Genomic DNA, 24,599 nt, shown 5'->3' on the forward strand with positions numbered 1-24,599 from the left:
GCGCGGCGAGAGGGGCGTCGGCGCGGTATCCTGGGCGTGACGTCACCTGAGCGGAGGCCACGCCTCTTAAAGGGCCACTACCCCCCCTCCCCCCCCCCGCCCGCCGCGTGTCTGGTGAGAGAGGGGGCGGCGGCCTGAGCGGCCACCCGGGGGGGTGGGGTTGGACCCCCGCTGCGGGCAGCCCGGTCCTGCCGAGGAAGACGCCACCGCTTCTTCTAAAACACCGTTTTTTATTAATGAAACAACCAAAAGATGGGGGGGCGGGGGGGGGGAGGATCCTCTCCAGAGCGGGGGGGCCCGGCTGGGGCCGGGGCCGAGACCGCCGCGGGGTGGGCACAGCCGTGCCCGGTGCCCCCCTGCCTGCCCCGTCACCCCGGATCGGGCCCTGCTGCGGTGCCGAGGGGGGCGGAGGGGAGGCCGCGGGGGGGGGGGACGAAGCAAGCGGGGGGCTGGGGTGGGGGGGCGCAGCATGCTCGGGGCACGGGAGGGTGGGGGCAAGCGGGGGGTCAGGCCCTGTGCTGGGGGTGGGCGAGGGGTGGGGGGCACCCCCATGGCACCCACCCCCCCCCCCTCGGGGCTCGGCAGGGTGTCCCGCTGCCCCCTCCCCGCTCTGTCCCCGGGGAGCCATCTCCTTACCTGGGGGGTCCCCACGGCCCCACTCCCCCTGCCAGGACCCCCCTCCATGGCAGGGGGCCAGGGAGCTGCAGTGCCCCTGGTGGGGGGAGCAGGATGGGGCCCGGGGAGACCCCGCTGTCTCAGCACCCCGTCAGCCCGGGGCGCGGGGTCGGGTGGCAGCGGGGTTCGGGCAGACCCCACGGGGGTCCGGGTGGGTTTGGGGGTGGCGGGGGGGTGGCCGGCGGCCGGGTGGCTCCCACCGAGCACTCCTGGGGAGCGCTGTGCCCGGGGGGGTGGCTGCGGCGCCCAGCTCCACGCTGCCCGTGCCTAGATGGACACCTCATATTCCCTCGTCTCCTGCAAAGAAAACAGACTGCGAGGGGTTGGACACTGGGTGGTGGGATGGGGTGCCCGGGACAGGGACGGGGCGTCTCCCACCCTCGATGGCCCCGGGGACCAGTCCCAAACCACAGATGGCCCTGGGGATGCATGTCCCAGCCCATGCGTGGTCCCTGGGTGGATATCCCAGGTGATGTGTGGTCCATGGATGGATGTCCCATCCCATGTGTAGTCCTTGGATGCATGTCCCATGTGGACGTCACAGGTGATGTGTGGTCCGTGGATGGATGTCCCATCCCACATGTGGTCCCTGGATGGACGTCCCAGGTGACATGTGGTCCCTAGATGGATGTTCCATCCCACGTGTAGTCCCTGGATGAATGTCCCATCCCATGTGTGGTCCCTGGATAGATGTCCCATCCCACGTGTGGTCCCTGGATGGATGTCCCATCCCATGTGTGGTCGCTGGATAGATGTCCCATCCCACGTGTGGTCCCTGGATGGATGTCCCATCCCATGTGTGGTCCCTGGATGGATGTCCCATCCCACGTGTGGTCCCTGGGTGGACGTCCCAGGTGATGTGTGGTCCCTGGATGGATGTCCCTTCCCACATGAGGTCCCTGGATGGATGTCCATCCCGTGCATGGTCCCTGGATCAATATCCCAGATGGTGTGTGGTCCCTGAGTGGTTGTCCCAGCCCATACATGGTCCCTGGGTGGTTGTCCCAGCTGATGTGTTGTCCCTAGATGGATATTGCACCACATGTGCGGTCCCTGGATGGGTGTCCTATCTAATGCATGGTCCCTGGCATAGATGTCCCAACTGATGTGTGGTCTCTGGATGCACGTCCCATCCTGTGCGTGCTCCCTGGATAGATGTCCATCCCATGAATGGTCCCTGGATGGATGTCTCATCCTGTGCATGGGCCCTGCATTCATGTTCCATCTCATGTGTAGTCCCTGGACGGATGTCCATCCTGTGTGTGGTCCCTGGATGCACGTCCCATCCCATGCATGGTCCCTGGCATGTATGACTGCATCTCACGTGTGTCCCACCCCACGCACAGCCCCTGATACACATGGCCCGTATGATGCAGAGTCCCTGGGGTGCCCAGCCCTGGCCAGGGGCCGCAGGGGTCAGTACTTACTCCGGTCTCGTAGGTGGGGTTGTCGAAAGCCGACTCCACGGTGATGTGGTCGTAGGGGTGGGAGCCGGCGAGGGGCAGCTGCAGGGCTGGCTTCCCCTGGAGCCTGCGGGGAGAGGGCAGCTGGGCCGGGTGGTGGGGGGCCGTGGGGACCCCAGGGGGGATGGGGGCCACCCAGCCACTCACCTGGAGAAGTAGAGGTAAATGCCCCCGATGAGCAGGGCCACCACCAGCACCGGCAAGAAGACGGCGATGGCGACGTTGGTGCCCTCCAGCGCCGTCCCCGAGGGCACGGCCTTGGCCACGGCTGCCCAGGAGAGTTGGGGATCACCGAGGGGGCACCCCACATTGGCTGCACCCCTGGGTGCCCGCCTGTACTCCAGCACCCCAGGCTGCCCCAGCAAACCCTCACCCTTACCGTCCAGGTTGCGGTTGCTGTAGAACTCATCGTAGGAGGCTGGAGGGGGGGAGAAGAAAGAAGCCGGCATCGGTGGCGAGAAGCGGGGTGCTGGCGGGGCGTCGGGGTGGGGGTCTCCGCTCACCCGCCTTGCAGATGGGAGGCGAGCCGCTCCACCGCGAGGGGTGCCCGGGCAGGCAGCGCAGGCTGCCCTCGCCCAGCAGCGCCCGGCCGTCGGCGCAGGAGAAGCGTAAGGTGGCTCCCGCCGGGTACAACCGCCGCTCGGGGCTCTGCCGCCCGCCCGCCGGCACGCCGGGGTTGTGGCAAGGCTCGTACGTCTCCGCTGCGGGGCAGGGGCACGGAGGCATCAACGTCTACCGCTGGTTTGGGGGCCATGCCCGGGGAGGGGGTACCCAACTCACGGATGCACTTGGGGAGACGGTCACTCCACTTGGGTCCCCCCGCGGCACGGTCGTGGCAGGTGAGGGTCCCAGCGCCCGCCAGGACGTAGCCCTTGTCGCAGACGTACTGCACGGTGGCTCCCACTGGGAATTTAGGGCTGGAGACCACCCTGCGGCTGTGCTCGGCGTCCCCGGGGTCCCGGCAGGAGGTCACTGTGGGCGGGAGGGACTGGCGGTGACAGCGGCCACCGGAGATGTGCCGTGGGGCAGGGGGGACGCCGGCGGGTGCCGCTCACCCCGCTCGCAGGAGGGCAGGTCAGCGCTCCATGTCAGGTCCCAGTGGCACATCAGGAGGTCGGTGCCGGCCAACTGGAAGCCGGGGTAGCAATGGTAGGTGACCACGGTGCCATGGAGCAGCTCTGGCTGCGAGGACGTCTTCCAGCCATTGGCGATGTCCGGCAACTCAGGGCAGGTATCGTTACGAGGGACCTCTGTGGGGACAGTGGGGTGAGTGGGGTGGCTGGGACACGGAGAATACTGGGGACACGGGGGATGCCATCCCACCGTGGGGCTCACCGGAGAAGTGGATGACAAAGCCTTGCCGATAGGCAAAGGTGCCGGCACCGGGGTCAGACTGAAACTGGACAGTGACATCGGCAGTGGAGGCGTAGAGCTTGAAGCGGCCGCGGGCACCCGTGTACTGGCCCAGGATGCGTGCCGTCAGGTCGTCCCCATCGTAGAAGGTCAGCACGTCCCCTGTGCCCAGCCGCAGCCTGGGGTGTTGGCGATGTGAGGGCGGGGGGCACGGGGATGCCCCTATCCCGCCAGCCCAGTGCTGCAGCCATCCCCGCACTCACACACGGACGTCCAGCATGATGCGCTTGTCCTCTTCCACGTGCAGCCCCCAGATGCAGTCCTGGCCCTTGCCGTACGCCTCCGGCCAGTTGGGCGACAGCACCACGCCGGCTGCATCCGTCAGCTCCCCGCTGCACACCGCTGCGGGCGCACGCCGGGCTTGGCACCGCTGCGGGGGCACCCACCACAGCACCCACCAGAACCCACCACCCAGTCTCCAGCACCCACTGCAGCCCCCCCAGCTGGAGCACCCACCATCGCCGTTGGCTCCGGCTCATGTACCCGCCACCGCTCAGTGGCTCCAGGTTTAATCATGGCCCATCCCTGTCTCCAGCACCCACAGCAACCCCCAGCTCCAGCACCCACTTCAGCATCCCAGCTCCAGCACCCGCCATCCCCACTGGCTCCGGCTCCCACCGTGTCCCCTAGCTCCAGCACCCACTGAACCCTCAGCTCCAGCCCCCCCAACCTCCCATCTCCGGTGCCCACCGCGGCACGCTGGCTCCGTCTCATTCCACTGCGGGTCGCTGGGGTCAACACATTCGATGATGGTGGAGCCCTGCTCCAGCGTGTAGCCGGGGTTGCAGGTGAACTCCACCGTGGTGCCCACAGGGTACCGGGGGTCGCTGGCCGTGAAATTCCCGTACTTGACAAAGGGCTCGTAGCAATGCCCCTGCTCGAAGGCTGCGGGCACAGGAGCGAAGGTCTGTGGGGGCCAGGCGGGTGCAGAGATGCCCAGCTTCCCCCCTACGCCCCAGCCCTGTACCCTCATAGCGCAGCGCCATGCCCGCAGCGGCCCCGCTGCTGTCGGTGGTGAGCTCCACGAAGAAGTGGCGCCCGGTGCTGAGCAGCCCCTCGATGGGCAGGTACTCCACCTCGTAGGAGTCGTACACTGGCGGCGACTCCACGTTGTTGCCATTGCGGATGATGAGCCTGCCGAGGCATGGCAGGGGCAGGGTGCTGTGCTGGCCATGGCCAACAGCACCCATCCTTGAACATGATGAATGGCATCCACCCTTGGGCATGGCCAGTGGTGCCTTCCTTGAACATGGCGAACAGCACCTATCCTTGACCACGGCCAATGGCCAACAGTGCCCACACAAGGGCATGGCCAATGACACTCATCCGTGAACAAGGCCAACAACACCCATCCTTGAATATGACCAATGGCACCCATCTGTGGGCATGGCCAACAGCACCCATCTTTGGATATGGCCAGTGGCACACATCCACGAGCATGGTCAATGGCCGCCATCCTTGGATATGGCCAATGGCACCCATCCTTGAACGTGGCCCTGTGCCCGGTGTGGGGATGACCCAGGGTGTGTCGTCACCGCCTCCAGTCCCTCCCTGCCCCAGGGTCAAACCTGTCATCATCCTCAGCCAGCGAGACCTTCTCGAAGTGGAGATGCAGGCGGTGGCCGACGGGTGCCTCCAGCAGCCAGTGGCACGTCAGGTTGTTGCTGTAGTTCCCGGGGAAGCCAGGCGAGACGACGCGTCCCACCGTGGCATTCCGGACCACCCCGCCACACGCCGCTATGGCAGAGGGACCATCAGCAGCCGGCCGTGCTGTGCCACCTGTGCTGTGTCCCCCCGGTGCCGGTGCTTACCGAGGCAGAGGGGCTCGCGGGCGCTCCAGAAGGGCCGGGTGGCATTGCGGCAGACGAGCCGGTGGGCGCCTTGCAGCTGGTAGCCGGCGGCGCAGCGGAAGCGGGCATCCCCGCCGGGGTGCAGGCTGCTGACCGAGACCTCCCCGAAAGCCGGCCGCGCCGGGAAGGGGCAGCTCAGCAGGTAGGCTGGGGGCAGGTGGTGGATTTACATGGGGACAAGAAACCCCCCCCAGGACCCCAGCCCACCCCGCACCCAGCGCCCGCCTCCCCAGCCCCCCTGGAGCACCTGGGTGCTGCAGGGCTGTGTGAAACGTTGCTAAATAAGCCCGTAATTGCTCACGCCAATTAGCTCTCCGTTAGCGTTCTTCGCCCGGTTGGTGCCCGCTGAAGCCGCCAGTGGCACGGATAATCTCCACGGGGCATCACCGTGCCCCAAATTAGTGCCGTGCAGCGGGGGAGCCCCCGGGGGGTACCGGGGGTCTGTGCCAGCGGCGGGCGCTGCCCTGTACCTTGGTAGTGGAAGTGGTAGGAGCCGGGGCTGGGGGGCCGGGGGCTCTGGAAGCGGAGGGTGAGGAGGTTGGCAGGGCTGCGGATGACCTGACCCCGCAGCAGGAAGGACTCGTTGGCCAGGAGGGTGGGCTCCGGGCCCCCCACGCTCTCCACCGTCAGCGTCTCGCCCTCCGCCAGGCTGATGTTCTGTACCTGCGGGGCACGGGCGGGCGTCACCACCGCGGCACCGCCCTGGCACCCTGCTTGGAGCCGGTCCCGGGGCGGCTCGCCCGCGGTCGATAGCGCGCTGGAGCTTGTCCACGCCAGGCAGCGCTTTTCAAACATGGTTAGCAACGCCATAAATCACCCCGCCGCGCACGGAGCTCCGCCGGCCACGGCGCAGCCGAGCCCACACTGATGGCCCCGCTGACAGCCGGGCGCGTGCTCCGGCCCTCCGGAGCAATTTGCTATTAATGATGTTAATTAAGCAGTTGGTGCAGGTGATGAGCAGCAACACCGGAGTGGGGGCTGACCGCGGAGCTGCCGGCTCCGGCTCGCCGCCGGCTTTCGGCACGCCGTGGTGCCGCCCTGGGCTGGGCAGCGGTGGGGACGCACGGCCGCGTGCCGCTGGCGGGAGCAGCGCGTGGCCTCGGCACCGCGGGAGCCGCCGCCGGGCTCCGCTCCCGGCACCACAGCGTCGCGCCCACCGGCGTCGCTCACGCCTTCTCCGTCAGTGCTTCGGTAATTAAATCCTGCGTCGTTTCTTCGGCGATGGGTGCCAGCCGCGGCAGCTGGTGGGCGTGGGGCATCCTGCCAGCCCCTGTGCCCACATCCCTGTCCTGGGGTCCGCGGGTGGGTGATGCCCTGAGCCGGCTCTGCTGGCTTGGGGACATGGGGACCGGGACGAGGACAGGACCGCCTGTTTGCCGCGCTGTGCGTGGCCACGCAGCGGTGGCACGGAGCAGGGGACGTGCCATGCTTGCCTGCGGACGCTTGGCACCCCATCCCACCCGCAGCCCCTGGCTCACCTTGAGCTCCACGCCGTAGCCAGGGTAGACAGAGATGGTGTAGGTGCAGTCCAGGCTGCCATCGTAGGGGACAATGGCCGGCTCCGGGGACACCAGCCAGCCCTCGGGGCCCGCCAGTGTCCGGTTGCAGGGGGCTGGCGACAGAGGAGACCCCGGCTCAGCCCCGCTTCGCCCCAGCTCCCCCCAGCTCCTTCCCCAGCGCTCACCTGGCCCCTGCAGCGTGGTGACGGTGGTGGTGGTGATGGTGGAGGTGGTGGTGGTCCCCTCCTCATCCCCGGGGACCGCGGCAGCCCCGGCGTGGGGTCCCAGGGATGTGGTAGGGGTGGCGGGTGCCTGGCTGGGGGACACGGGGCTCGACTCCGGCACCCCGGCAGGGGACCACGAGGGGTTGGCAGCTGGCATGGCCCCCCATGCCTCCCCCCATGGCCCCGGGCGCCCCGCCGGTGTGGTCAGGGGGTCGGTGGGGAAGGCGGCTCTGGGCAGGGCTGGGGTGCGTGGTGGGGGCTCAGGGGACGGGGGGCCAGGGTCTGGCTGGAGAGCACTGGCGGGCAGGAGTGGTCCGGGGCCATCGGGTAGGAATGGTGCCTGGCCCAGGTAGTCCTTCTTCAGGAAGGCTTCGTGCAGCAGGTCCTCCAGCAGCGGGTGGTGGTTGAGGAGCTTCAGCGTGGGCGCCGTGCTCACGAAGCGAGCCTCGGCCTCCCGCTCTGCCGGCGTGGGCAGTGCCGTCGGCTCCCCTTCGGCCTCGGCGCTTTCCCCAGCCTTCCTCACCAGCCCGTTGAACCCTGGGGGGAGGAGAGAGCATGGGGTGCTGGGGACAAGTGGACTGATGCTGCGCCATGGACCAGTGACGCACCAGGGACCAATGCTTTGTCACAGACCAACGCCGTGCCCGATGTGGCACTGGGGACCGACCCTTGGACACGGAGTGGTGCTGCGCCGGGGATGGGTGCAGCACCGGGGACTGGTACTGCACCGGGGAGCGATGCCGGTGTGGTGCCACAGACCTGTGCTGCGCTGGGGACCGGTGCTGCACCGAGGACCAACACGTCACTGTGGGTCACCATGGGCTGGTGCCACCCCTAGGACTAACGCTTCCCTGCACACCAGGACTGCACCGAAACCTGGATGGCAACAAGCACATAGACCACGTGCGGTGGGACACTGCCACGCCTTGCCCCAGCATACCCTTTGCTGGGGAAACCCTGGCAATTAAGCCCTGGCTAATTAATGCACAGCTGCAGCTTGTATGACTTTAAGGGGTGCCCACCCCTCCCGTGACCGAGCACTGTTGGGGACAGCCCTGGGGTTGGGTGTCCCTGGTCACAGCTTGTCCCTCTCCGTGGAGGTGGCCATCCCATGCCGAGGGTCTCCCAGGACCCCCATCCCTGTGGCGCGGACATGCAGATGATTGCTGGTGACCGGCTGCACAGGGGTTGCCACCGGAGCCGGAACACTGGGACCCAGCCCCGGGACAGCAGTGCAACGAGTCTGCAAGAGCTCAGCATCTCTCTGTCTGCCTGCCAGCCAGGCTGTGCCCGGGCAATGCCGATCTGCGGGGGACCCTCTCCCCTCCGACGCTCCCCACATCCCACCCGCAGCCACAGGGACCCCCTGCCACGTCCCCCTGTCCCTCCCATGCATTAGTCCCAGAGCAAATCCCCGGTTTGCCCAGCCCAGCCGTTTACAGCCTTTAGACCAAAAAAAATAAAAGGAATTTAATCAGCCCTAACGAGCCACCCAGGTGCCTGCGGGATCCGGCACCACGCAGTCCCCTCTCCTGGGGGGCTCAGCTCCTCAGCTCCCCAGCCCCCCGTGCCACGGCAGCAGGGACACCGCGGCGGCACCCAGCATCCCTCCATGGCCTGGTGTGGGGCGTGAGGCCGTGACAGCGCGTGGGCACGTCTTGCCACCGTGCACAGGCGCTGATGACACGATACTGCCAATTACTGGGTAATTATACCGATCCGTAGCAGGGCAGGGCCCCGCGAAGATTAATTACTCTGCGACAGCCACTTTTAAGGGACTATTAACAGACATTAACTTGGGCAAGCGGCATAGGGGAAGCTGCTGGGTGCTGCCGGGCATCCCCACCGCCCTGCCACCCACCCTCTGTCCCCCCCGCCCAGGATGGTGACGATGCCACGGGCACGGCAGGGAGGCGAGCGCCTGGCCGCACCGCCTTGGAAAGGTTCGCTTGCCCCCCAGCAAGGCCGGAATTATTTTTTAATAGGATCCATTTATTAGAACATAAAAGTTAATGAGTTTATACTGAAGGGCGCCAAAATCTCTTTTAGGTTTTAATAGCAGATTAGTGCTCAGGGCCGGGCCCTGCGCCACTTGCAAGCCACCACGGCCACCCCACGCAGTGAAGGCTGAGGCAGAGATGCCCACCCCAGCCCCCTGCACCCCCCTGCCCACGGCATCTCAGCTGCCTGGGGTGCTGGGCAGCACGGTGGTCCCCAATGGGGCTGCCGGCTGAGGCCGGACCCCACGGCAAAACTCGTACCGCAGGTCCCATCTGGGTGCTGTGGCACCCTGGGCTGGGCTCTGTGGGGTGCTCTGGGTACCACAGGATACTCCCAGCACCCGGGGATCCTTGGGACTGTGGATGCTCCTGGCCCTTGGGGGATGCTTGGGGCACTGTGGAAAGGCAGTGGGTGCCCAGATGTTGCCCCCTGTGCCCAGATGTTTCCCCCCATGCCCCTCCAGCACCACAGGATTAGAGCCTCCACCTCCACAGACGTCTCTAAGCAGCTTATCTCCAGTGACCGTGCCACAGCTGTGTCCCTCCCGTGTCCCCACGGTGACCAGGGGCTGCTGACACAGGACCCTGCTACCCAGGTCGGACCCCTCCAGGCACTGGCACCCAACAAGGAACCCCCAGGGCTCCGGGTGGGCACAGACCCTTACAAAGGGGCCGTCAACTCCCCACCAGCCGGGTGCCTGTCGGGACCGCTCACCATGTGTGGCACGTGCTGGTGCCCGCAGCCGGGCCGGGGTCCTAATCCCTCACATCGGCTTTGCCGGGTGGAGTCTATTAACGGCAGCCGGGAGCCGGGGAGCCGCCAGAGACTAATCCGGCTGCGGCGGGCAGCCGCCCCCCCGGCAGGAATCAATGCTGCTTGCTGCCGCAAATAAATAAATAAGGCGGCACGCGGTCGCCTGGGGAGTGTCGATCGATGCCACCCACCAGGAAAGCAATAACACAGTGCCCGGCTCAGCAGAGGGGACAGGGCAGGGCCCTTGGCCGCCCCACGAGCATCACGGCCCCGTGGCACAGTGGTGCTCCGTGCCTCAGTTTCCCCATCTGTGGGAGGGGGCTGGCAGCCTGGGCAGGCAGGGGGTGCGGGCAGCCGGGTCCCTGGCACAGAGGGAGGGCAGGGGTTGGGACTCGCAGGAGTCCAGGTTTATTTTCCAATTTAAAATCCAATCTGGCTTTGCCCCTGCGGCCAGGGCCGGCAGTGGTGATGAATGAGCTGTCAGGAAGCCGGCGCCACGCTCCCCCAGCCCCACCGGCGGGCACAGGGAGGGGGACATGCCCGGTTGATGCTGGACCCCCATCCCTATCCCCTGCCCCAGTGGCCCTGGTGATGGGGGGGAAAGGCCCGTGGGCAGGAGCAGGCAGGGAAGCACGGTGGGTGCGGGCAGCGCGTGGGCAGGCGTAGGCAGCGCGAGAGCACAGGCAGCGTCGGGATGCAGGCGGGCGCGGGTGGGTGCTGTACAAGCGCAGGCAGGGAGGGGTGGGCGCAGGAAGTGGGTGGGCACACAGAGACGGTGTGAGGGTGCAGGCAGGGATGGGTGGGCGCATGCAATGGGTGGGCAGAGGGGTGCAAGCAGGGGTGTGCAGCCAGGTCCCCACGCCGCCAATGCCACGGCCACGCAGCTAGCACACCGGCACCCGGCTTGGTGAGCTGGGAACCCACTGGCACCCACACTGGCACCCGTGTCCTGACGCCCCATGGCCTCCTTCACCTCAGCACCACCAGTGAGCCCACATGCCCACAGCCACGCCAGGGTTGCCAGAGCAGCTGGGGCCGGGGGGGACCCAAGGCACTGCCCCAGTGCCCGGGGACGCTGCCAGCAAGCGTGGCCACCAGCCCCAGCGGCTGCTGGAGGAGCCCAGCTTTAATATTCACGGCGGCGCTGGCAGGGAAGCGTTTGACCTTGTATGTTTTGCGATTCTCCTTGAATTGAACAGTCATTTACCCGCTGACACATGTCACATGTCGCCGCAACCGGTTCCCTGGAGCATCGCGGCGGCGGCCGAGCGCCGGCTGACATACCAAACGCCAAGCCCCGAGCATCACCGACACTGGGTGGGTGCGAGGGCAGAACCCGGCGGGCACCGGGGTGCTCGTCCCCAGGGCTTTCCTCCCCCCTCACCCGGTGGGTGCCGTGAGGTGCTGGCAGAGACCCCGTCCCCTCCTCGCCGCCCGCAGCCTGTGTAATCCCGATTCTCCCGCTCTCCCTGCGGAGCTAATGCGTTTGTACAGCAATTTCTCTGAGCGGCAGCGGTGATAAATTGCATGTCTGCTGCTATTTCGGACCCGCGCGGTACCATGTTCCCCCCTCCCCGCGTCGGCCGCGCCTCAATCAGCCCCCCCAGCCCTGTGCCAGAGCCCCCACCCCCGGGCAGCACCCACCCTGTGCCACCCCAGGGTGCCCACAGCATAGCCCGTGGGGCTCTGTGCCATCTCCAGGCTCCCCTGGGACCCGGTTTGGAGCACCAGGGTAGCAGAGGGGGCACCCAGCCCACAAGGCACCCCTGGGTGCCGGGGGTCCCTGCCCAGTGCAGGGCAGGAGGCAGCAGGGAGAGCTGCCCTCCCCACTCCCCTTCCCTCCGCCCGCTGCCGGCGACGGTAATTGAAATCGGGTTGCGGGAGGCGAGCGAGAGCTGCTTGTCAGGCTCTGTGCTGGGCTGCTCAGCCATGTCATCCTCCCCGCAGACACCATTCCCTCCCAGCGAGTGGGAAGCACGGAGCATCGCCGCCCGCTCCCGCCGGAGCCGGCATCCCGGCTGCCCGCTTTTGCCCCTCATGGGAATTCAGCGGGAGCATCCCCCTGCCAGCAAACCCCGCACCCTGCCCTGTCACCGCTCGTGTAGGATGAACCATCCGCGTCTGAAAGCCACCAAGGGCTGATGCTACAGCCACCTCCCCGGGCAGCTGGGGACCACCGGAGCCCTCCCTGCCCACGCATCGCCCAGCGCCGGCTGATCTGGCATTTCAAACACCTCTCTCCATTTTCACGGGGTCACAGCGGCGCACTCGCGGCTGATTAATATTTGATCCCTTCAGCACAGCTCGTTACTGCATTTAAATTATATATGTAAGAACCCCCGCTGCCATGGCGAGCGTGCGGGCTGGCTCCTGCCGCCTCTCCTGCAGGCAGGGGGTCAAGCGCATCCCCAACCCCAGCCGAAGGGACCCTCCAGCGCTTTGGAAGATGTGACAAGCAGCGTTGGGTCTCAGCATGGGGCAGGCCAGCCGGGAGCCAAGCAGACAGAGACGTCCCCGGCTGCCTCTGACGGGTCCAGGCAGCCCCTTCACCCACCCAGGCATGCCCACGGTGGGAGAGGAGCCAGCCCCATCTCCCAGGCAGCCGGAGGAAGGGATGCTGCCGGAGGAAGGGATGCTGCTGCCTGTGACTGGAGGGAATCCATTACCTCCCTGGTTATAGGCAGCTTTCAAAGGCAATCTTTCAATTGTGCGCATTTAAAGAATTGATTGGAGGCGAAATTATCCTCTCTCGCCGGAGCCGCCGGAGACACAACTTCATCCGCCTCCCCCGGGGCTGCCTGTGCTCACGGGGGGCCCGGCAGCCCGGGGTCAGCCCTGGCCCCCACCCCAGCACAGGGCTGCACGCTGGTGAGCCCTGCGCTGGTCTGGGGGTCCCACTGGCAGCACACGGGGGTCCCCCCACTGCTCTGCACCAGACCTGGGGGTGTCCTTGCCATGCCCTTGCCCAGGCTCCATTGCACCCCGTTTCCTCCTGCAATCCCGCCGCTCCGGCTCTGGCCAGCGGCTGCACGAAGCCCGGGGCCGGCAGCCCTGCCCAGTGCAGCACCGTGTGCCAAATCCATCCCCGCCGCGCTAACCCGCAGCCGGCCCTGCGGCCCCCGGGGGGACAGCAGAGGTGGCTGGTCCAGCCTTCACCCTGTGTCCCCACAGGGCAGCCCTGCCCTCCGGCTTAAGAGCATTATCCAGATAATCCTGGCGGCACGGCAGTGTGGCAGTGATGAACTCCTCCGAGGCACACAGGGGACCAGCACACACGCCGTTGATTACTGTAGCAGGCGCCTGCTTCCTTCCCCAGCCCCCTCCTCGCATCACAACCCCGACCAGCACCCGCATCCCCAGGGACATCGTGTCCCCCAGACGCATCGTCCCCGTGGGCACAGCGCATCCAGCTGACGCAGCACAGCTCGGCCCTGTGCACCCCCCCCCCCCCCCCATGGCCTACATTGCTTCCCCTTACTCCAAGCTGCCAGAACCCCAGATTACAAGAGGCTCCCTTCAGCAAGGCAAAGATGGCCCCCCCAAAAAAGCCAGGCCTGCATGGCTTTGGAGAGCCAGGGAGAGAGGGCAGGGTGGATGGAGCCATGCCTGGCACCGAACCCCCCGGCTGTACCAGCGTTGGGAGGTCCAGACTCCCCTTTCTGCTGGGGCAAACCCCTGTGGGGCACCCGGGGCCGGAGCTGCCCCATGGCTGTGACAAGCCTGCAGGTCACCGTACAGGGTGACAGAGACACACAGGATCAGGCCCTGCCTTGCCACCATGCAGGGGGCATCGCCAGTCCCCCCAGCCTAGGTGAGGGGTCTGAGAGCCCCTTCCCCATGTCCCCCAGGCCTATGGCACATCCCTACCACACACCAGCCCATCGATGCCAATTCAAGGCCACAGTGACACCAAGCACGGCAGTGCTGCGTGGAAATCGGGGTGCTAGGCTGGGAGCCCTGCCTGATGGGGGACAGGGAGCAGGGGGGGCAAGACCCATGGGCACCTGCCAGCACATGGCGGGGGTGGAAGGGGGACACAGGTGGATGGGAGCCCATGGCTCCCAGCCCTGGGAAGAGCTCCGCACCTCCCAGGGCATCCCTACCTCTACCACTCTGGGAAATACACATGCAGAGTTTAATTAACTTTATTGATATTCAGAAATTAGGGGACTGACTAGAGGTAATTGCTCATTAGAAATCATTAAACTGACACGGTAAGCACCAGCCTCCCTCGGGGGAAGCCTGCCCTTCCCAGGGCCCTGCTCCCAGGACAGAGCCAGGAACATGGACCCCCACCCCTCCAGCCTTGCTGCCCCCCAGCTGGGCAGAAGACGGGGATGCCACAGCCTAGCCCCACTCGCTGCCCTGCGGAGGGTCCCCTATACACCCCCCCAAGCAAGAGGGCTGTGGCAGCAGCCTCAGGCAGCAGAGCGAGACGGGAATAGCAGCGGGCACAGGGCCACGGCGTCCTTCCCCGGCTGGGCTCGGCTGCCAGATGGGGAGTTTATGTAACTCCCCGCACGGCTGCTGCCTGCAGCTCGGCCGAGACGCGTGGGCAGCCTGCATCCCACCGCCCGCATCCTGCCAGACCCCCGCCCGGAGCGTGCTGCCCACCATCCACATGGCTGCGGTGGACTGGGGAACCCCAAGCCCCAGTGGGTCCCCACTACTGTTTTTTTGGGGCAGTGGAGCCGCAAGGCGTCAAGGCAGCCTGTACCCCGTGGGTGGCAGAGCCAAAGAGCTGAGCGGGTTGTTGGCTGATCTCCTTGGGAAGCACCAACACCTGCCATCTCCCCGGAGCCGGAGGGATCACCCCAACAGGGACAGCGGTGGAGGGGAAGACCCCCTGTCCCCGCCACCCCCAAGCCGCACAGTGGGGACCACACAGAGGGACCAGCTCACAGCCCACCACCGGGCGTAGCCAGCCGGTGGGGGGGCCCGAAGGGGTCGACAGCCGGGGGAGCGGGTCCCGCCGGACGGTGCCGTGCCTGGCCAGCCCCGGTGCAACTGTGCCACCCCCGCCCAGCCGGTAATACCGGCAGAGGGGCTGTCGCCGGGGGCGGCGTTGCACCAGGCCGGCTGCAAACCGCTCCCCGCTGCACCGGGGGGTGTAGCGGATAACGGCGGGGGAGGGGGGGATTCTTGCTTCACCGGGGCGGGGAGGGGACGGCGGGAGCACCCCCGGTTCTTCAAGGGCGAGCGCAAGTTGGCAAAGTTTGACGGCGACGGAGCGGGGCTGGGGCCACCGGTACCGTGGGGGGTTGATGTGTATGGTGGTGTGTGTGGGGGGGGGGTGACCGGGGTGGGGTTGGGGGGGGCCGGCGCGGGGCCGTGGCTTACCGTGGGCCGGTGCGCGGAGCAGCGCGGCGAGGAGCGGCAGGAGCAGGGCGGGCGGCGGCGAGCCCATGGCCGGCGGCGGTCAGCACCGCGGACAGCTCCGCGCTGCGGGCACGGCCGCGCCGTAACGCTCCGAGCGCGGCGCCCGCCAATCCCGGGGCCGGGGGCCTCCCTTCCCCCGCCGTAACGCTCCGAGCGCGGCGGCCGCCAATCCCGCGGCCGGGGGCCTCCCCCCCTCCTCGTTCCCCCACCACTCCGCCGTAACGCTCCGACTGCGGCGCCCGCCAATCCTGCAGGCTGGGAAGGAAGGGGGGGGGGGGGGGGGGCTCCTCCCCGCCACCCCCACCCCGCCGTAACTCTCCGAGTGCGGCGCCTGCAAACGCTGGGGGCTGAAGGCTGGGGGAAGGGACATCTCGCACCTGAATACCGGCGAGCAGTCGGCTTGGGGAAGCCACCGAGGGCCGCGGGAAAGGTCCTCGGTGCCCACCCCATCGTGCCCACCTCCCCATTGCCAGGCCCCCATGCTGTACCCTCCAAAACACCCAGCCCCAAAGACACCACCCAGCCCCAGCTGCCCTTCCCCACCCTTAAATAGCCCCAACCGGGGCTGGGCTCATCATTGCCCAAGCAGGAAAACCTGGGCCCAGGGTTGCCCTCGCAGCTGGGCACGGCACAGAGGGGGGGTCCTTACTCCATGTAGCGAGGGGCCAGCACCCGCTCCCCAGCTCGGGGTCCCGGGAGGGCTGGGCGGCAGGGAGCAGCCAGCCCCGCAGCAGGCAGATGGTGTTGGCACCGGCACCGAGCTGCTCTGCGCTGGCTGCTGGACGGCTCTTGTGTGTGTTAAAAATAAAAAAAAAATGGCTCTTTGTTTAATAACCCCCCTCCCCGTCTCCGCGAAAGCCCAGATGGCTTCTCCTCTCCGTGCTGACGCCGTGCGTGGCACAGATCCCCCGCAGCCCAGCCAGCCCCGGCTGCAAACACAGCCCACGCAGCCATCGCTGGGTGGGTTCTGATTTTAATCCCAGGCCCTGCTTTGCCACCACGCACTGCTCCCGCCATGGAGGACGGCAAACCGCACGGCTCGGCACGGGGAGAAGAAAGCAGCGGCCAGCCCCACGGCACGGGCTGTGCGTCACCAGCCCCACGGCTGGGGTGGGAGCGGGTCGGCAGCGGTGCCGCGGTCTGCTCGTCCCGGGGGGGCTGCGGTGCGGGCGGGGGGCAGCCGGCAATGCCGCAAAGCACTTTCAGCGTTTAAACCTGGAACTTTGATCCACCGGTAGCTCCATCAATGTTTAATGCACCAACACCCTGCTAGGGCTTGGAAGACGGGCGTTTTGAGGCCAAATTGGAGTTTCTAATATTCTGATATTCAAATAATTTTAATCCTCCCGACGCTTCCCCAGGCGTGTACCTGGACTGCTAATGAGGGGCTGCCTTCGGCGGCCGTTGGTTTTGACACCAAGCAAACAAGCCCTTTGCAGATACCTTCAGAGCGTCGGGATGGCGAGGGCCAGGGAGGCAGACGGGGGTGAGCACAGCCGGAGCCGGCACGCCGCGGCCACACGCTGCAGCCGCGCAGCCTCGGCTCCCCGGGGAGCGACGTTGCTCCCTCGGTCTTGTTTAAGAGCGCTCACTTGCACTTGCTGGAGGATGAGGCTGGCACAGCCCGGCGGGCAGCGCTGGCGTGGGTGATGGTGGGCTTTCGGGGAACTTGGGCCATCACCCCAGTGCACAGCGGGTGCAGCGGGTGCGATGGATGCAGTGGGTGTGATGGGTACAGTGGGTGCAGCAGACGCAGTGGGTGCAGTGGGTGCAGAGCTCAGCAGGCAGCAAGCCACTGCCGAGCCCTGCCTGGCCTTGGCCAAAGCTCCTCATTCCCGATTTCTCCAGCCCCGCATGGATCTGAGCCGGGGGGGATCCCGCAGCCTGCACCAGGCGGTTCCCCAAACCCTCACCGCAGACCCCACCATGCCAGTGCCAGCCCTGAGCTTTCCCACCCACCCCACGCAGGGAATATTTCATTTTCGCTGTGCTCTCGGCGCAGCTCTCCTGACCCGCACTGGCTGCTTTAGGAAGCGGATTTCTTCCTGTCATGAGCGTTGCCTCCGGTTACTTTAAACCCAGGTTAAGAGGACAGTGGCAGGGATGCTGGAGACCGGGCACAGGACTCGGAGGGGGAAGGGGGGCTAAAAACCCACCCCAATGTGAAGACGAGCCCATGCAGCTGCTTTTTGGGGCTTGGGGGTGCAGCCCTCCCCGCTGCCTGGGACCAGCCCTGGTTGGGGTCATCTGTGCAATGAAAGCAATGGTTTGAGGGGTCCCACCGAGCCCTGGGGACGGTTGCTGGTGCTGGAGGGGACATCTGTGCCCCGGCGAGTGTCCTACCTGCGTGGCCGTCCCCTCCAGCGGCAGAGACCAGCCCTGCACGCCACCGATGGCTTCCCCGGCTTCGTAGTGGCACGAGCGAGGCTTTTCCAGCCCGGTCTATTAACACGCCGTTAGCAGGAGAGGAGTTCATTTTTGCCATTTAACGTTTCACAGATAATTAATTATTCTTCATCTTCCCAGCTGAAAAGGAAGAGCAGGTAGAGGGGCTGTTCAAAGCGTAAAAAGCAAGCTGAAACCCGGGGAAATTGGTGAATTATTTGTAACATCAAAGGCGAAGGGAGGATGTGCTGATTTACCGGGGCACCGCACGGCGCGGAGCCCTGGGCACCGCGCTGCTGCTGAGACCGGCACGCACTCGTTGCCTTGGTGGTCCTGGGCAGCGGCGCGGATGAGGGGCCTGGGGGGGAGCCCGGCCTTTGCCCACGCTCCTCGGCTTCCTCCTCTCGCCTCCCCGTCGCTGGTAGCTGCTGATTCTGCCTTTGCACGACGCCGGGGTGTCCTGACCCGGCTGGGCATCGTGGCTGGGGGGGGCTGGAAACCCCCCCCGGCCCAGCCAAGGCCTTCCATGCTCCCCGACGCTTCATCCATCACCAGAGGCTAGAGGCAAAATAAATAATGATATTTAACATTTCATAATAACGACAATTAGCCAGTAAATAAAGCCTTTTACACCACGAAAGCCAGAGTAAATTAATTCCCCTAATTAGCTGTCAGGCAGCACGGGGCAGTGGCGGCAGCGGGCGATGCTGGCAGCCCCTGCCCGCCTTTCCCCCACCCCGACGCGTAGCGGAGCATCCCCAAGCCCCAAATCACATCTCCAAATTTTGCAGGCTTGCAAAACCCACCGCAGCCAGTGGGACCCGGCGCTCTGCGCCACGTCCCGGCTGCTCCGACGAGCCCTAAATCACACCCATCTCCCGCTAAAAAAAAGAACAACAACAGAAGATGGCAACAACATAGTTTATGACCGTAATAAATTGTGCCAGAGGAAAACAACTGTTTGCCTCGAAGCACGCGGGGGGGGTCCCATCGGCACGCAAGCGGGAGCGTTACGGAGCCCCGTGTCCCACCGCAGCCGGGGCCGGCAGTGACCGGCACGAAGGGAGAAGGGGACTTACTGGGAACAATTTTCCGTCAGATTTTTGCCACCCACTTGCTCTGATCTCACCGGTGGTGCCGGGGGGGGCCATCCGTGGTGGGGGTGAAGGTGATGGGCTGGGGGGCACGGTGCCCTGTGCTCCCTGTGCCGAGTGGGGGCTGGGGCGAGCGGAGGGTGCTGGGTGCTGGGTTCCAAGCCGGGATAAAAAACAGCAGCAGTGCAGGGATGGCTGGGGAGGGAGGGAGGGGGCCGAAGCCCCCCGTGCTGCTGGCAGTGCCATCGCTGCGGGACGAGCTGCCTGCCCTGCCGGGACCGGGCGCCAGCGTTGGCGGGGGAATGGGAATGCTCCTTCCCGAGGGGTGGGAAGGACGTGGACCCCGCTGTCCCCACGGGGTCTGGAAGGCGGCCAAGGCTCCACCATCCGCTCGGCTTGGCTGGACTCTGTCCGTCCCTCCCCTTGGCTCAGACCCTGGCTGCCCGCGGGGACGAGGACGGGGACGAGGACAGGGACGAGGACGGACATGGGTGCCCCGAGCCAGCCCCACCAGGCCACCTACGCCGCCATCGTCATCGGGGCCGGCATCCAGGGCTCCTTCGCCGCCTACCACCTGGCCCAGCGGCACAGGGACACCCTCCTGCTGGAGCAGGTACCGGCGGCCCCAGCCCTGCCGTGTCCCCATCCCACCGCGTCCCCATCCCACCGTGTCCCCGTCCCACCGTGTCCCCAGCCCTGATGTGCTGGGGCGGGCGCTTGCCTCTGCCATGGCACGGAGTGGAGCTGCTGCCGGCATCCCCTGTCCCCAGTGCCAGGACCCCAGTGTCCCCAGTGCCAGGACCCCAATGTCCCCAGTCCCAAGATCCCCGTGTCCCCAGTGCCAGGACCCTCATGTCCCCAGTGCCAGGACCCCAATGATCCCAGTGCCAGGACCCCAGTGTCCCCAGTGCCAGGACCCCCATGTCCCCAGTGCCAGGACCCCAATGATCCCAGTGCCAGGATCCCCATGTCCCCAGTGCCAGGACCCCCAAGTCCCCAGTGCTAGGACCCCAATGTCCCCAGTCCCAAGATCCCCATGTCCCCAGTGCCAGGACCCCGGTGTCCCCAGTACTAGGACCCCAATGATCCCAGTGCCAGGATCCCAAATGTCCCCAGTGCCAGGACCCCCAGGTCCCCAGTGCCAGGACCCCAATGATCCCAGTGCCAGGACCCCAGTGTCCCCAGTGCCAGCACCCCCATGTCCTGCCCTTTCCCAGCGCCGCAAGAGGCAGGGCAGGCTGTGTCCCCAGGTGTCCGCTGTGGCACAGCCCCGGTGCATGTGAGGCTAGCAGGGTCGGGGGGGTGCCAGTGGCCGCGGTGACCCCCACGTCCCCCCTGCCCCACAGTTCCTCCTGCCGCACTCGCGGGGCAGCTCGCACGGGCAGAGCCGCATCACCCGCAGCGCCTATCCCCGGGCACCCTACGACCGCATGATGCCCGACAGCTTCCGCCTCTGGCAGCGGCTGGAGGCCGAGGCCGGCACCAGCCTCTACAGGTGACAGGGACGGGGACGCAGCCCCCACCGGGCACCGTCCCCTCCCCGCGGCGCCAGGCTGGGAGCTGCGGCCGCTGCCCCGTCGGGACGCAGCGCTGGGCAGGATGAGGCCATCCCGGCAGGCAGCCGTCGGATCCGGCTAATTTATGGCGCTCCACGAAGGAAGCGCCATTAAGGAAATGAGCTTCTGAACGATCCCCCGCTGCCGGGGTCAGGGCTGACGGCGCTGGCTGTATTTGTGGGGGGCGAGCGTGACGCTGGCGTCTGGGTCCTCCCCGTGCGTCACCCCACGGGCCCTGCCCGCGTCACCTGGCACCCTGCCACGGGGTGCCCCGGCACCGGGGTGCAGCCCGTCCCGAGCATCGCCGGTGCCGCCGTGCCTCAGTTTCCCCCAGGGGCAAAGCAAGGGGGGACCCACGCAGGGAGGGGGAGAGGGCAGAGCTGACGCGGCTGCTGGGGGCGCAGGCGGACGGGGCTGGTGGTCCTGGGGCCGGTGGGCGACCCGGAGCTGGAGGGCTGCCGCCGCAGCCTGGGTGCCAACCGGCTCCTCGACGCCACGGAGCTGGCGCAGCGCTTCCCTGGCCTCCGGCTCCGCGCCGACGAGGCGGCCGTGTGGGATGACACCGGCGGGGTGCTCTTCGCCGACCGGGCGCTGCGGGCGGTGCAGGTGGGTGCCGCCAAGGGGACAGCATGGGGGTCTCCCACCTCCGTCCCTACAGCCACCTCCTGTCACCCACCCAGGATGTCTTTCGCCGGCGCGGAGGTACCCTGCGGGACGGGGAGAAGGTGCTGCGCATCGAACCCGGGGCCGTGCTCACCGTCACCACCACCGCTGGCTTGTACCGAGCTCCCCGGCTCGTCATCGCCGCCGGAGCCTGGACCAGTGCCCTCGTGGCACCCCTGGGCCTCCGCCTGCCGCTGCAGGTAAGGGTCGGCGGCACCGCGGGGTGGCCCAGACACGGCCAGGGCTAACGCAGCGTCCCCAGCCCCTGCGCATCGACGTCTGCTACTGGAGGGAGAAGGAGCCGGGGAGCCCCGACGCTGGCCGAGCCGCTCCCTGCTTCATGGCCGTGGGGCTGAGCCAAGCCCCCCACGGTGTCTATGGGCTGCCTGCCCTCGAGTACCCGGGGCTGGTCAAGGTGAGCAGCGCATGGCGGTGGTGGGGGGATCCCCTGGCTGACCCCCCCCTGACCGGCTGCCCCCCAGGTGTGCTACCACCACGGCAGCCCTGCGGACCCCGACAAGCGGGACCGGGGTCTCCTGGGTGCCCCCCGCCCCAACATCGCCCTCCTGAGCAGCTTCATCAGCAGCTACCTGCCCCGGCTGGAGCCCCGGCCGGCTGTCATGGAGAGCTGCCTCTACACGGTGAGACCCCCGCCAGGAGCGGAACCCAGGCGTCCAGTCTCCCAACCCCTCCCGCACCCCAAGGTGGTCCTTGCCATCCCCTTTTCCCCCTGAGAGGACCCCTGGCCCCGCACCCTCACACCGTGGCTCCCCCAGAATACCCCAGATGGAGATTTCATCCTGGACCGGCACCCCAAGTTCAGCAACATCATCATCGGAGCCGGCTTCTCGGGTAGGCGAGAGCACCTGGCCCCCCCCGGCACCCCAGAGCTGGTCAGGACCGTAGGGGTGGCTGGGCCCCCCCCAACCACTCTCTCCTCCCCACAGGCCACGGGTTCAAGCTGGCGCCGGTGGTGGGGAAGCTGCTGTGTGAGCTGAGCTTGGGCGAGGAGCCGTCCCACAGCACGGCCCCCTTCGCCATCACCCGCTTCCCGGGCGCGCTCCGGGCTGCGCTGTAGGTGCGGGGCTGCACCCACGCCTGCACAGCACCGTGCTGGCCTGCAGCTGCGTCCCTGCATCCCGGTGTCCTTACGCCCCGGTGTGCCTGCATCGCCGCATTCCTGCATCCCCACCTATCTCCATCTCCCTGCATCCTGGTGTCCCAACACGCTGCACCCCCAGCACCTCCCCACCCCAGCTACCCTGCATCCCCGTGCCCTCATACTCCACCATCCTGGCCTCCAGCACCCTGACACTCCTCCATCCCAGCAGTCCTTCATCCATGCACCCCTGCATCCCCACATCCCAGCACCTTGGCATCCTGGTACCCCTGCATCCCTCCTACCTGCGTCCCAGCACCCCTCCATCCCCACATCCCACACCCCAGCACCCCTTCATCCCTGTACCCTGCCTCCTAGCACCCCTGCATCCCCATATCCCCCACCCCAGCACTCCTGCACCCCTGCCTCCCCACATCCCAGCATCCCCATATCCCCCACCCCAGCACCCCTGCATCCCTGCCTCCCCACAACCCAGCACCCCTGCACCCTGCCTCCTAGCACCCCTGCATCCCCATATCCCCCACCCCAGCACCCCCGCATCCCTGCCTCCCCGCATCCCAGCATCCCCACATCCCTGCATCCCAGCATCCCCCATGCCGCGCGGTGCCAAGCCGTCTTTGCCGAGCACCCGCTCCCCGGAAACAAACGAAGGAGCTTTGTCAGCCTCATGAAGATGGAGCTGGAAGAGCGCAGAGACACACTTGCTTAGGAGTCAAGTTAAATGTTTTAATGTTAAATGTGCCATTTTATTATCATTAGATCGCTCCCACTTAATGAAAGCGCATTAGCGCAGCGTGGCTTTATGGCAGCGTGCGCCAAACTTGGCCCATTTGTTTCCCAGAGATGGTGGGGAAAGAGATCAAAGGAGCTGGTTTGCCAGGATCCCCAGGGTGCGGCGGGTCCCGGGGGTGCGGAGGGTCCCTGGGGCTGGGTGGGGGCAGGGGGCAGCGCTGCCGGACGTGCCGGAGCCCAGGCCGAGCCGCGTGCCACGCAGGCAGCTGGCGATCCTCATCATCTCCTCCGCATCAAATAATTAACGCTGGCAGGCAGAGGGCTCCCATCCCCACTGCTCATCTGCATATTTATAAAGATTGATAAATGCTTCAGTGCCAGCACCCACAAAGGCCGTTTCCCCCCTCCCCATCACCCATGGGTGCCATGGGCTTGGGGAAGGGGCCGGGGTTGGCCTCTCCCTGCAGCCCTGGATCCTCACCGGGGCTGGATCTGTCCCACCACAGCCCGTCACCATGCAAACACCCCCCCGCAACGAGGTGACCCCCCCCAGCAGACGGAGCAGGCAGCAGCCGGCGTCACCAGCCAGAAATGTCGTTTATTTTCATACTGAAAGTAAAGGGGGTGGGGGGGTGGGGGACGCACAGCTGGGCTAGTGCAAAACAACCAGGCAGAGGTGGGGGGTCAGGGGGGTGACGACAACCCGGGGGGCGCGTGGGACCCCGTCCCCCTGTCCCCTTCCCAGCTGCGGGGTGGCTGCTCCCCAGGGCCCGGCCAGCGAGAGACGTCTTTGGCTCAACTAAAAGGGGCTGACGAGGACGGCGGGGGGCCCGGGGAGGGAGTTTAAGTTATAAAATAAGGAGCCAGCAGGCACTGAGGAACAAACCCGGGGTGCCGGAGCTGCCGGCTCTGCCGCCGAGGACAGACGGGGGGTGAGAGGGTCGGGGTGGCGTGGGGGCTGCAGCCAGCGAGCCGGCCGGGCTGCTCCCCCCACGGCCAGGGCCGGGGGGCGGCTGCGTGGGTCCCCCCCAACCCCGGTGCAGAAGAAATACCGGCTGCCCCGGGGCGGCCCCGCGGAGCTGCGTGTTTCGGGGGCGATGGGAATTGGAGTGGGGGGCTAGGCGGGGGTCTCGGCAGCCCGGCTCTCCGTCTCGCTGGCGCCGGGGGAGCTGCGGGAGGAGCGGCGTGTGCTTTCCCCGGCGTCCTCCTCGTCCCATCTGTCGTAGGCAAAGGGGTGCCGGGAGCTCGGGGGGCTGTGGGCGAGAGAGCGGCGTTAGTGGGGGTCTGGGGAGGGGGGCTCCAAGCCCCAGCACCTGGCAAACCTCCCGGCTTGCACTGGGAAGCCACGGCAAGCCGGCACGCTGGCAGCCGGCTCAACAGGGCCTTGTTCGCCTCCTTTTTTCTTATTTCTGAGAAATCTGGGGCACGCGTCACCAGGGCTGCGAGCCGAGCCCCTGCTCCGCGGTGCGGCCGAGCCCAGCCTGCCCAGCGGCTGCAGCCGCCGCGGGCGCCCGGCTCAGAATCGGGCGCGTGGCCGCGGCTGCGAACACCGGCGCGTGCGGGTGCCGCTGCTCAGGGGTCCCGGTCCCGCTGGAGCCCACGGCTGGGTGCTGGGGGTGCTTCTCCCCGCCGTGACACCCTCCCCAGCCCCAGGACAGGCAGTCCGGCAGGCAGCGGGCAGCACAAGCGCGACCACGTTTTCAAAGGGCTTTTTTCCCCTCCTCCAGCCCTTCTCCCATCGAAGCCGTGGGGAAGGATCAAACTCGCCCCAGAATTGCTGCCGGTGAGCCCA

At 66.9% G+C, this 24,599-nt stretch overlaps 3 protein-coding genes across 14 annotated transcripts in view; 1 reads left to right on the forward strand and 2 right to left on the reverse strand.

Annotated features, from left to right (window-relative positions):
- Nucleotides 1-210: 210 nt before the first annotated feature.
- On the reverse strand, nt 211-15,356 carry SEZ6 (seizure related 6 homolog). 2 transcript variants are annotated; one of them, XM_075440009.1, is made up of 17 exons: nt 15,219-15,356; nt 7,086-7,661; nt 6,880-7,013; nt 5,872-6,064; nt 5,363-5,548; nt 5,120-5,288; nt 4,519-4,685; nt 4,242-4,436; nt 3,755-3,893; nt 3,474-3,670; nt 3,194-3,388; nt 2,919-3,110; nt 2,642-2,839; nt 2,518-2,556; nt 2,286-2,406; nt 2,103-2,205; nt 211-972 (listed from the first exon to the last, which is right to left on the reverse strand). In XM_075440009.1, exons 1-17 carry the CDS (start codon nt 15,283-15,285, stop codon nt 943-945), a joined length of 2,901 nt encoding a protein of 966 aa, XP_075296124.1. In that variant the 5' UTR covers nt 15,286-15,356; the 3' UTR covers nt 211-942. The 2 variants fall into 2 exon arrangements, with proteins under 2 accessions (XP_075296124.1, XP_075296123.1); XM_075440008.1 differs by having other exon boundaries at nt 211-988.
- On the forward strand, nt 15,109-22,849 carry PIPOX (pipecolic acid and sarcosine oxidase). Its single transcript, XM_075440010.1, has 9 exons — nt 15,109-15,126; nt 19,169-19,349; nt 20,083-20,231; nt 20,697-20,898; nt 20,973-21,155; nt 21,218-21,370; nt 21,438-21,596; nt 21,732-21,807; nt 21,903-22,849. The coding sequence occupies exons 2-9, from the start codon at nt 19,224-19,226 to the stop codon at nt 22,031-22,033; spliced, it is 1,179 nt and encodes a 392-aa protein (XP_075296125.1). The 5' UTR covers nt 15,109-15,126; nt 19,169-19,223; the 3' UTR covers nt 22,034-22,849.
- A 28-nt stretch (nt 22,850-22,877) lies between these two features.
- The window catches only part of MYO18A (myosin XVIIIA), a 38,650-nt gene continuing 36,928 nt past the window's right edge, over nt 22,878-24,599 (reverse strand). For 10 of the 11 annotated variants that reach the window (XM_075440004.1, XM_075440002.1, XM_075440003.1 and 7 more), the window contains one exon: nt 23,975-24,060. Coding sequence is in view for 1 of the 11 variants with exons in the window: in XM_075440007.1 (XP_075296122.1) it covers nt 23,925-24,060 (136 nt within the window). In the remaining 10 variants the exon portion in view is untranslated. Of the gene's footprint in view, nt 24,061-24,599 lie in introns of all 11 variants that reach the window. The other variant, XM_075440007.1, reaches the window with a different exon arrangement.

The sequence above is a fragment of the Opisthocomus hoazin genome, chromosome 20, assembly GCF_030867145.1.
Source record: "Opisthocomus hoazin isolate bOpiHoa1 chromosome 20, bOpiHoa1.hap1, whole genome shotgun sequence".
Lineage (NCBI taxonomy): Eukaryota > Metazoa > Chordata > Aves > Opisthocomiformes > Opisthocomidae > Opisthocomus > Opisthocomus hoazin.